General features: G+C 35.4%; 1 protein-coding gene across 1 annotated transcript in view; it reads right to left on the bottom strand.

Moving 5' to 3' along the window:
* The window catches only part of FAF1 (Fas associated factor 1), a 145,967-nt gene that overhangs the window by 90,439 nt on the left and 42,322 nt on the right, over positions 1-13,206 (bottom strand). The window contains exon 7 of the mRNA XM_066555616.1: positions 8,492-8,597. Coding sequence (XP_066411713.1) covers positions 8,492-8,597 — 106 coding nt within the window. The remainder of the gene's footprint in view (positions 1-8,491; positions 8,598-13,206) is intronic.

The raw sequence follows: 13,206 nt of genomic DNA, 5'->3' as shown, positions 1-13,206 counted from the left end.
TGAGCTCTCCCAGTCTGCCAAATGACCTTGTAGAAAAATGCTTGTTTTGATTATGTCTCCTTTGCCTAAGCTACAAGGCTGTGTATAGTGACAGCTGCATTTGGGAGCAACTTAAAACAAATTTTATTTTAGTGCCACCTAATCCAGAGACTGGTACAAGCAGCATGGAAAAGTCAGTGTCAAAATTAAACAATGAAGGCTTTTCTAGGAACAGATGCTTTTTCCCTGCAGCTGTAAAAACCTTAAAACAATCCAATGCCCCACTGTCTGGTCACGCAACTACCACAAAGCAAGGCATAAATTTTGCCACTTATTGCAAATATTTGCTGAGAGCTGCTATAACCCTTTTTAAAAACAGTAACAGGGATTTCTTGTGGGTGATTGTGAGGCCATTTTATCCTTTAAATGAGTGCAAGGCTCTCCAGTTTATGCCCACGATTCCTGGTACAAAACCAAAAGGATAACTTTTCAAATTCATGTTTTACACAGATAGAGGAACAGAACTGAAAAACCCTAAGGAACAGGTTTACTACAGAGATGGTGCCCGTGTCACTAAGATGTTATGGATGGGACAAACATTATTAATTCACAGTTGGAACAGCAACTGAGTGTTTTCTTTGCATAGTAATTACAAAGCAATGTAGTGCAGCACCATCATTATGCTGCAATCAAGATACTTGTGACCATTTTGGTGTTGTAACTCCACAACCACTACTTTAAATATCCTTATCCCCACAACTATCCAAAAAATTACCTCCTTCTATTCAGTGAATGCAGAGATAAACTTCAAGCTGAAATAGCAGGTCTTAGGAAACAACTTCTGTAACTTAATGAATATAAGTAAATCCTCAGTTCCCAATTAAGTGAGCAATTTACAATGTCAAGCATGTAGTTACGCTCCATATGAACTGATGGGGATTTTAGATTAGCTTCTGTTGTGTATTTAAAAGTGATAGCACCAACATGATTTACATAAGTAAAATATTTTCAAATATTTTCTCACCAAGCAAGCACTCTAAAATTGTGAAGTGTTTCCTTTCTTACTCAAGTTTAAAAAAAAAAAATCAACTTTTCCCGAACAACAGTTCATTAGCACCTCACTATTTATAAGTATAATTGGGTTGTTTGATGAGAAAACATGAGAGAACACTGTGCCTACTATAATTTGCACAAATACAAATTTCATTGTTTGAAAACAAATCAGCAATTCAACGAATGTGTTTTTTTAATATAAGTGTATATCATGCAATAATAGAAGTGATCATATTATAGTTAACACGGGATAGAAAGGTTAAACCACGTTCTAAACCACTTTAATTTACAAGCTGTAAATTAATTTTTTTTAATTGCAAAAAAAATTGCTAACTTGAATTTTTCATTTGTTATTCAACTAAATATAATTCACACAGATAACAGCACTGAGCTATTTAGCTACAAAGTGCTGCTTTCCCACTCTAAATAGCACAAGAGCTGGGGAGAGAGCTGTTTAATATGTTCATAAAGCTGCTTAGGTTTTCTTGTCATTTCATGCTAACACCTTTTTAATAGCTAGCATTATGATAGAAGCCTTGCATAAAAATTCACCAACCCGAAAGTAAAACACAGCAAATATTCAAAATCAGAATAGCAAGCAAAGGTTTTAATTGCAGTTTTTAAAAAATTCAAGGTTTTAAATTAGGTCTTGATCCCCAAAATCCTTAGCATCCTTAAATTACATGAGCAAAGCCATTCAATTCAACATGATTACTTCTAAAATAAGGACAACTCACATGACTGAGCATTTACAGAGCCAAACCCATAACCAAAATTATAACAATGACTCCTCATTATTTTCAAATTCAAATAAATTGATCCTTATCCTTTGAGAGTTTCTCTCTAACCCAACTTACACTTAGGGATGGAGGGGGATAGAGACAGAGAAGGAGAGAAAGGAAGAAGAGATATAAACACACACACACACTTAACTGAGTGCTGACAAACTGAACGTTAACAGATGTGTGACTTCTAATTAGTTATAATAATCTGTGCTATTGGAACCTGCCTCGCCTTCCCTTGCAAATCAAACAGCCTCCTTTGGAGCTTAAAACTCTCTGGGTGCTTCTAAATTTATGCAAGGAAAGAAACCTTGCTTTCAGCAAATTTTAGATAAACTACAGTGATAACTTTATGAAAGGAAAATATTAAATTATAATTATCCTAAACAGACACAGTCTTGTGAAACTAACCCTACATTCATATGAAAATACAAAGCATTGACTATAATGAATTTGATTCATCCTTGGACACAAAGCTTTACCACAGTAAACTCAGTCAACTGTTGCTCTTGCTTTTATATTCATAGTACTTAAATAGCGCACTTTAAAACAAAAAAACTCCAATTGGCTTTTCATACATCCACCCTCCCCAAAAATAACGCACTTGAAAAACCCAAATGATATGAAAAGGCTTCAAGGCCTCTTTTCTCCTTTTCACAGCACTTTTTTTTTATTTCTGTTTGCAGTAATCTGCCTTTCACTTTCTCATTGCTACAGAACAAACGAGGAGGCTCAGCACTTTGAAAAGGGGGCTCAATGTGTAATGGGTCCACTAGAATTAATTTAGTTGCACCAAATCCATTGAGCAGTGAGGTTTTTTTCTCTTCTCAAATCATTTTGAGTCGGATGCAGCCCCCAGCCTTTGTAATTCTAGTAAAGCACTTAAAGTGCACAGTAGGTGTTCATCAGGACCATCTGGTCAAAAGCAAAACAAGCTGCTGATTTTGCCTTTGAATAGAATGAAGCAAGTGTGAATTAGTCTCTTCAATTAGCACTATTACAACCTGTCAAGTGCATATTGTAAAACAGGATTATTACAGTATTGGTCACCAGTGCAATTATTTACTCTCTGCCTTTTCTTGCATATAAAAATGTCCATGTTTACTAGTTTTTAATAACTGAAGATCGTTTCTTTAATGATATGCACGTCCAAACCCACCAAAATCAAATTACAGGTTATGAAACATATTCTGTCAGGAATATATTAGGTTTCATAATTAAGTGAGAAGTAGTGCCCTTTCTTTATCTCTTATTGCTGTTTCTGTTGCAGAAAAAGAAAAGTAGTTATATATATTTTTCAATGAGATATCTTCGAAACAGATCTCTTCAGTCAGGCATTAAGATATTTTAAGTGCCTAATAAAGTTATCACTGTTGAACAGGTACCTAAAAGGTATTTCCTCTTTATTTCCCAAGGAACTTCATCTAATTCCCAACACATGATCACTTACAGAAAGTTTATCAGGATTTCTCTCAGGTTCTAAAACATTTTACCTTCAGAATGTGCTGGTTTTCCATTATACAAAGGCAAAAAACAAATCGAGAAGTTGATTTAGCTTTTTAAAAATTTTTCTCTCCTCACTGAAAAAGTCAAAGCCTGGCTGGCTAGCACATCCTCATTTACCACTGCAGAACACTGAGGCTATCACAGTCATGTTTAAATTACGTATAATGCTGTCACAACTTGCAATAAATTGAGTATAATTTTAAGATGACAGATTTCTTTAAAAAACAAACTAAATGTTCACATTTCACAAAAACATACAGGTCTTGAGTACAATGAGTGTAGCAATGTATTTTAATAGTTTCTCTGATACTAGGAGTATTTGAACAATAGAACGCTTGTGCAACTCCTATTAAATCCAAAAAGTGCTAGTTACTGATTTTCACTACAACAGCAGTTTTCAACAATTTTAAAGCAAGCACAAAATGTCAAACACAAAACAACTGTTTCTGAAATTATTAATATATGTACCCTATTTGGGTATGTCTATTTCTGGTAAATGTGTTTTATTGTAATTATGTAGCTACAGCATTCAAGAGAGTAACATTATTTATCCATGCATTTCATGTCTCCATGCCAGTGTCTGACGTTTACTTTGAATGATCTCACTCACCAACAACTGTCTTGAAAATATTTTGTTCAGACACAAAAAAACAGATCTGAAAAAGGTACAAGACCTTCAGCCAGATTATTTTTCTGCCTGCTGCAGGTAATTTCTCAGCTTACCTATATTTATTTATTACATTTACTAAGGCCTTTTAAATGAGGCTTCTGCCTGCATGTTTATAGTGGTGATTTTGCATCTTGCTTAACATTCATCCACTCATGAAAAAAGTTTAAAGAAATTCATTACAAAGGATTTGATTGGGGTCTGTCAACAGAGAATTTACAGTTTATCTCAGCCCAGGCAGTTGTGTGCACAAATAGTTCCTCCTCCAGCCTGGAGGGCTATTGGATACATTGCTTTCCATATTCCACCTTAGCCAGTGAGTCTGTGGGGAGCAGAGAACAAATCTATTACCTAGCACAGGTGACAGGGATGCTGAGCAGGCAGCCCTGCTTAAGTTATTGGCTAAAGGAAGGGAATAAAAATCAGAGGCAGTTATGCAGAGGCAGCCAGTATTTAAAAACCCATCTTCTCTGCATTGTTTGCACAGATTTTATGTTTTACCAAGAATTCTAGTGCCCACTACTTGCTTTACATAGTATTCTCAACTGGAATTTCCAGCAGTTACAAACTAAGATCACCAATCTGTGAGGGGACTGAGCGTTCTGCATATTTAACTCATCCACCCTTTAGCAGCCACAGCTTGTATACACTGGATATTTTTGCAATCCTGCAGGTAGGAATCACAAAAAGGCTTCAAAATCTGTATCAAATGAGTAAAATAGACAAATGTAAAGTCCTTGTTTTTAATGGAGGAATCCAGTTTGTTAAAAATGTTTGATATTTTTTTTTTCTGTGTCACTGATTAAAACAAAAAGTGTAGAGCACATTATTGTGACAAGAACTCAAGCCCATTAAGTTTTTCATGAATTAGTTTGTCTGCTCCAGGATCAGAACACAAACTTGCTTTTAACACAGTTTTAAATATTCCCCGTTCTGAAGAAGGCTTTCCTTCATTTCTGTAAAATAATAAAACTACAACATACAAAAATGAAAAATAGTAGAAATGTTCATTTCTAAATGGAACAAGCTGGTAAGTATAGACAGAAATTATTTTTAATGTGGCAATGCCCTGTAATAATTTAGCACAGAGCTTCTCAAACCTGAAGTTAAAAAATCTCTCCAATTTCAAACAGCCTCTATAAATTATTGTTGCAGAATAAAGAACAAGTCTTCAGACAGAAAACTCCTTTTAGTCTTGTATTAGGAGTTCAATTTGTCAAATTGTCTTTATATAACCATGTAATACACTGGAAATGTATTCATTAACAGTCTCCTAACCAGCATAAAACCTACCAATTTCCAATTTAAAATGCAGATCATGGAAAAAACTAACCATGATATTTCCCAGAACAGTATCTGCCCAGAATTAATTTAATACTGCAATTTTGCAAGAACAAACGGATGTCAGAAACCTGTGACACAGATTACCTTGCAATTTAGACCATCATGTTATTATTAACTTTCCAAGTTAACTACTCCCCTGCCCAACTAAAAAAAAAAATTAAATTGAATATACAGAATTTTTGAGAAGTTCCATTTATTTTTTTATTTCATTTCCAAAGATTCTGTATAAGTTCATGATCACAAAACAATATAACTGAATGCAACTTATATTTTTTAAGATGACAAAACAGATCTTAATACGTAAAGAATTAGATATTTTGGTAAAGAATGTTAAAAAATAAAACAAAGGCATTTTCAAGTACTCTCCAAAATCCAACTGTTAAAGTAATATGCAATCAATTTTGGAAGCAGACATGAGCACAACGGCATCAGGCTTCTCTCAGCTAATTTTTTGTCAAATGGTTTCCCCATTAAACACCGTGATTTGTTTGAAAAAACAATTCATCCAAATATCATTTACTATTAAACATGCATCCTAAACAATAAAAAAAAAAGAGAACTGCAGAAATAGTAGTTTAGGAAAGCACAGTTGTGAGCTCACTGGGTTTTGCATTTAATGCACTGCAAAAAACTTCTGCCTTCTGAAAGGGTGGTGGGGTTGAGTTTTTGGTGCAAGTTTGGGGGGTTTTTGAGACCCTTGGAAAAAATATCTATTCCTTAAAATTCAAAGTACTAATAACAACAACACACTGCACCAGTAGCCCTTGAGAGACAGTTGCACCCAACTGTGGCAAGAAGTAGAACATTTCTAGAATCTTAAATATTTCTTTTAATAATTGATGTAGTCATTTTGAATCTTTCTGCATAGGATATGGCGTGTGAGTAGATTGCATTAACACTGCTTAAACATTTCAACTTGTCAGTATGGCCAAGTCGATTTCTGAAATATTTGCTGTATTTTCCCATCGAAACAGTAATAAAGGTAGAATAAATATATGCCACTGCTTTATAATCACTGAACATTAATGAATATTTTATGTCTTTTTAAATCTCCCTGTTTAATTTAAAAGGGTGAAATTAAGTCTCCTCCCTGCAATATGCCAATTATCTGTAAATCAAACAATAACTTGGCCATTATAGTCCTTTTTGTTAATATACCAGGAGCTAATTTGAAAACACTGAGCAGCATTTTTAGGTAATAATTGAATAGTCCTTCCTGCCCTCTTGTGGTTGGCAACTGCATCACTGAGCTTCTCCACCGTTACAAAAATACACCAGGAGGAAAGTAAACTATTAATTTGTTCAAGTGTGAACAAGAGAGTGAAGAGGAAAAAAAAAATCTAACAGTCCCCGGAGAGGACAGAGACAAAGGAGATGAGGAAAGATTCCACCGATTCCTCCAAACCACAAGGACTGCCTAGATTTGTTACAATGATTACTCTGTGCTAAAAGAAAAAAAAATTAAATTAAGAAGCCATTAGGGAGTTAGCATTCAAAACAGTGCTTGTTTTCTATAATTAGACAAATGTTCAGCAACCCTTTTACCTCAACAAAATCCCCAGAGATTTCCAGGAGCCTTTGCACAGTTCACCTGTTCAGCATCAGCTGCACAACAAGGGCCAGGGAGCTCCTTTCATTTCAGCCCCTTCACAATTTTATACACTCTATTGAGTGTGACACTCAGATACAAGAAAGGCAAAGAAAAGTTTTCTGCTCATGCTGGTTACGTGGTGATAGGGTTTTTATTTTGGTTGTTTAAGGGAAAAATCATAATTAACTTAAATTATGTTTATTTCCTACTGCAACCTGATGACTGTAACCTGCCATTACCAACAAACAAGAAAACTTCAGTGCATGGAAAGGCAGCTTAGATCCCCCTGTCACTGCTTTCTGGTTCCTTTAAGCCAGGTAAGACCCACCAGCAAAGTAAATGATACAGCATTGATAACAGACCAAGCAGACAATACATATGTATGTGTTTTCTTTTAGAATCTCACCATTTTAAAATTAAAACCACATATTTGGATGATTTATTTCCATTATCATTCAAATTCTTTATAATGATGGAGAGTCAAAGCTCAGCCCTTCAAAAGTCAAACTGATTCAAGTATGTGTATTTGTATTACCAGGAAAAGCAAAACAGAACTTACTATAGTAGATCTAAACATAAGAAATAGATCTTAAGATCTTAAGAATAGATCTAGATCTTAAGAATAACAGGATTCACAATGAAAACAGTGATCATTTTTCATTGTTGTATGGGATACTACTCCCACAGGTAATATTACAGAACTTAAATTAATTCTGTGTACCATGTCAGCATGCAACACGGAAAACTTCAATAAAATCTGTTCAACCCTAAAAGACTGAGAGAAGTGTCAGACCAATAATAGCAAACATACATTTAATTTGAAAAGCAAACATTTAATCTTAATATTTCGTAATGTGAATTCTGAAGATTCACATTTCTAGGTTGTTTGTCAAGTTTCCAGAAGGCAGTGGGTTATATGGAAAATAACATCCACAACATCTGGCATTAGATACACCATGGAGCACTAGACAACAACCTTTGGGCTTGGAAAGGAGTTTTAAAAATAGGCAAGGGATTGCTTAATCTGAATTCAGAGAGTCCAGAGTCACATCAGAGATATTTGTTCCTTTAGGACTTAATTCTGCCGAAGTTCTCTCCAATATCACCCCTTGCTGGCCGTTCCACAGAACGGCAGCAACGTCCATTTCACACAAAACCATTTGGCTACCAGGCCAGTAAGAATTACAGCACCCCAACAGCAACCAGCACAGGGGCTGAGGTGCCCACACAATGGAGATAGAGCTGGTTAAAAGAAGGGAGGACAGAGGGAGCTTCAAGGGGTTTCAAGTAAAATGAAATTTGAATAACTCAATAAACTGTTTGTGTATACACAACTGTTTGTGTATTTTGCTACTACAATACAAAAAGAAACATCCTTTCTGTATAATTTAATAGAACACTTTTTTATAACTGAATTCTTTAATTAAATCTTGATGATCCAGTTGATGAAAATAAAAAAGACTAATAAAATACAGGAATATCCATCAGAACTATGCAAACCCCCTTTAAGAGAGCTGGCATTAGCTATAATGAGCTACATTTATTCTTCAGCTGTGAAACAGCACTCACCTCCTGAATGGTACTGCTTCCTGAGAAGTTGAGGTTGTACTCCCGCTGGACTTCTCGATGGGTGACAATCAGCATGAAGTTTTGATTTAATGACTCCTGCAGGGCCCTGAAATGGTTGAAAGAAAAACAGGAAAATCAGGGATAAGCATGTTATAGCTTGTTTTACAGTCAGATGCAGAAACCCCAGGGTACCCTAAACTCTGCATGGACAAGTCCAGGCACAACATTATCATCTCTCTTTTCACTCTTAAATGCAAGGAAGCATGCTGAGAATGACCAAAGGCCATTCCTGAACTCCTTCCTTAATAAGGTGACTGCAGCCTTTAAAGCTCATCTAATGTTAAGTATTTTCAAAATGGAGAGAGTCCCATTATCTTCACAAACATCAGGTGTATTTAGCACTCCTAATGCCATTAATAATAGGCTTGTCAGCATATTGATGGCCAGACCAAATATCAAGCTATGATGCACATTAAGAACTGATGGTAAATAGAATAAGGCAAAGCATGCTCTTGCTTCTCAAGGGTTACCTGAAGCAGAAACCAAATGGAAATTCTTCTGCTTAGATTCATTTAAAGCACACAAACCCAGCTAATTAGAACTGGAAAAGGAACCACAGCAAAATTTCTCGTGTAGGTAATGAACATTTAGTTCTGCTCTCATTGTTTTAAATGTACATTCACAGAGGGGTTTAATAAAAATAAAAACAGAAATAAAAATTAAATTAAAAAAAAAATCTTAAGATACAGTTTAAACAGGGCAACCAAATCTTCATGTTGTAATAAACTTGAGGGTTTTTTTCTGATTTTCCTGGTAGTAAAACTTCTGGATATTAAAAAGGCATCCTGATTGCTTAATTAGGTAAAAAATTATGCAGCTAACTACTTTTCAAAGCAGAATGTAGGACTTCTGTTACAGACATGGCAATTATGGCTGTGTGCAATCTTGCACATGCTACAAAAATGCAGCAACACTGCACCACACCTTGGGTTTCTAAGAAATATTTGTGCAGACTTGACTTATTAAGTGGCAAATGAAATTTAATTGTGCCTATTCAATTTTTTTTTTTCTTATCACATACACTTAAAAGAATGACAGACTGTGTTTTTTTCCTTCACATCTTCACTATTCCATGACACTTCAACAAGCCATTCCTCTTAGCACTAAAGGACAAATTCTGAACGCAGACCAGCACAGCTCTGTCTTATGAGACAAGAAGACAAGAAAGACTCCTCCATCATTTGAGACCTGATTTGTCAGTTTTAGCTCCTTCTGGAATTACTGATCTGCTGGTTTGCTGCTCAGATGGGAAGGAACTCATACAATACTCACTGGATGCTTTAGCAAGAGATACACAATTTGCTTGAACATCTCAGGGATACTTAGCTTACAAAAATATCTTCACTGGGAAACGTAATTTGGTTCCAGTCACATCTCAATAATCACATACTACAAAACAAAATCATGAAGTGCTATTTCTTGTCTTTAATGGTTTTCCAATACAGAAAATAAATATAACCCATTGCCAATGCTAAGTATGATCATGTGCATGAGAGACACTACAAATGTAACAGGAGTCATTGATGCTGAACATGTAGTTTTCTGTACTTTCACAAGATTTTCAACAAAAGGCCTAACAATTCTTTAAATACCTAACAGTCCCTCAAAAGAAGGGGGAAAAATAAAAAGAGTCCTGAAAAGTTGTAAGCCTATTTTCAAAGGTAATTCTAATTCGATTGTTAGTAAGTTTTGCATCCCCATAACCATATTTTCTATTGGCAAATGTTCAGTAGCAACTAAAATATCCTGCTGTGCTTTTTCAGATTCTGACTTTTTATTTGTTTTCAGCAAATACTGGAGGCAAATGACATATTTAATTGCTCTGAAAACATTAATTACTGCATATGTGAGTGGCTCTGGATTCCATACAGACTCACACAAGGTTCTGTTATAGCTTATTTTGACTCTATCTGAAAATCTGTAGATGCTAACTGATAATATGACTCATGTTTTCATTCTGTATTTGATATAAACATAGAATAAACAGGCCAGTCTGATCAAACCCTCAGTCTCTCCAGTTATGCATGATCCCCTCACTTCAGTACAACTCAAATTACAGCTTGCTAATAAAAAGCATCCACTCATAGGAAAAGTTTTCCACTTGTGAGAGCAGGAAATATTTTAGAAAGGAAAAAATACTCTTCAAACAAATTTAAATGAAGCGCCTAAAAATTAAAAGCTTTAATTTTTGAACTAACAATTTTGACACCTCTACTTTTGGTATTTCTAAGCAACACAAGCTGAATGTTGTTAACAAGCAAATTCTCAGCACATATTCATTGACAAACAGAGTGAAAAAGAGGCTGAAAATTAAGCTGGCTAAAAAAAAAAACCCTGAAAAAAATTGAGGAGAAACTAGGTTTGAAAGTGTTAGCAAATGCAGTGCATGGTTAATTGTTCACTTTTTCTTCAGAAAAATAACAAACTGAGGAACATTACTTCTGCTTACACAGAAATGCACTGGTCAACTGCTCCAGTTCTTGGAGCTCCTACATCAAAATCCCACATGACAGCTGTAAAGCTTGGACAGTGTCCTCAAGAAAGAGGGAGGAGGAATTGATGGCACAATTGATGGGTCACTGATGCCAGCACTGGTGCCCACCCTCCTGTATGGGATGGGGTTGATGTGAACACACAGCCAGAGATCTCTGGCCCTCCCATAATCATTTCCTCCAGCAAAGGGGGACGCAGATTACTTCAAATTACTTGGACCAAAATACATCTTGCCCAAAAATTGTATTTCAGCCATTAAGGTAATGATGAATTTTACAAGGTGAAAATATTTATGGGAAACTTCTAACTGGCAGTAAGATGAAGCTTATTTCTATTTCTCTTTAGGTCCACATAAGTATATTGAGAAGATTGACTTGGAATACAAGGCACGTCTCTAAAATTTTGGCCTCAGTGTTTGCAGTTTTTTAATTTTCCTACAAATGTTACAGTTCACTACAATTTCCCAAATGAAATAGCTATATTAAAAGGGCAAAAAAAATCAGGGTCAAACTGTAGGTCCCATTAAAGACAAGACAGATTTTTTTTCCTTCTTTTTCTTTGTTGCCACCAGTGCTAAGAGAATACAATTAATCTGAGAATTAATTAGTGGAAAAAGAAAACTTAATTCTGGAAAGAGGACTAAAGTAGGCCACTCTTACCAGAACATTTTTTCCCTACTGCAATCCCCAGCTTTGAAAAGCATTTGCTGATAGGTGATGTACACCATTACAACCTTTCTACCTCAGCTGAATGATTCTGCACTCACTGCGCAGCACAAGAGGCAAAGAAATCTGTATTTCTGGGCACCAATCCTCCAACTGAGGTACCCTGCCTACACCCAAAAAAGAAGACCAAGAACACACAAAAGAAAACAGATCAGAGCACAGTCATTGCTCTGACCAGTTCTAGCAAGAGACTTGGATATAAAAAACAGATTGATTCTATCTGCTGTTAAGTATGACATTAATGCTCTGGTTTTTTTATGTAATACTTTGCTTTTCAACAGCATTTTTCTTGGAAATTTTAGTAATATTTCAGAATTTGATACTATAAGTAGATCCTTAATCAATATGCAATGCAAATGGTCCTTTTCATTCCTTGTATTTTTATGAAATACTCAGTATTTCTCACGAGGCAGTATCTTTCTCAGTCACACAGAGATTTCCCCCAAAACCTCTGATTTTTATATAAACAGGTATGACACAAGGTAATTAACATTTCCATTTTAAACTTACAGATTTATATAAGCTCATGTCAACAGAAGTCCAAATTTACTGTAATTACAGATTATTTACATTAAAACAAAATAAGAAATCAGTATGTAAATGTAATGTTTGTTGTAGCTAATGCAGCAGGAGGTGGTAGATTAGGTTCAAACAGCAATCAGTTAGCAAATCTGGCTAACATGTAAATGAGCAGAAGCCCTTTTGTTTACATTCTATTTCATTTTAAACTTCAGGATTTTTAAACTGTCTCATGAACAGATGGGAAAATAAAACATTAATCTTACCATTCTTATGGAAGCTTTCAAAGTAACTAAAGCAAGGCACTGCTCCTGTCCAGCTAAACAGACAGGACTAATAATTGGAGCTGCAGGTTACATCGTTCTTAATTAACACTCTGCTACAGTTGATAACGTACAACAAGACACCACATCACCACCACTGCTCTGCAATCATCTAAAGCAGAGGCATTCAGCAATATATGGACCTATTGCTTGAAAAAAGGCATCTGTGGGTTTTTTCTTTTCCACACAGATGATTACACTTGTTAAACAAGTTACAATCACTTAGCAAAATTGCATTATTTCTAATAATCTCCATGGTATGCACCTGGGGTTTTAATGCTTTTCAACTTTCCAGTGATTCATCAAGTATAACAAAGTATCTTTGATTTTCAGCTATTTAACAAGGGAAGTATAAAACACATTATATCCATTATAATGACAACAGCAACAAAAAATGATAAAAAATATCTCCCAGAACACACAGGATAGAAAGGAGAGATGATCTGGATGATCCAGCTCCATGGCCAGACTCCCAAGCTCACACTTTTCATGCTTCCCTCTTGCATTCTCCTAAAGCTATTTCCTCAACTGAGTATTCTCAGCCTTCAAGAAGCATCCAAGGCAACAAAGGGAAGGAATTGCTGAGGAAGGGATT

This window comes from Molothrus aeneus, chromosome 9 (assembly GCF_037042795.1).
Source record: "Molothrus aeneus isolate 106 chromosome 9, BPBGC_Maene_1.0, whole genome shotgun sequence".
NCBI lineage: Eukaryota > Metazoa > Chordata > Aves > Passeriformes > Icteridae > Molothrus > Molothrus aeneus.
This window is presented reverse-complemented; position numbering and strand designations above follow the sequence as displayed.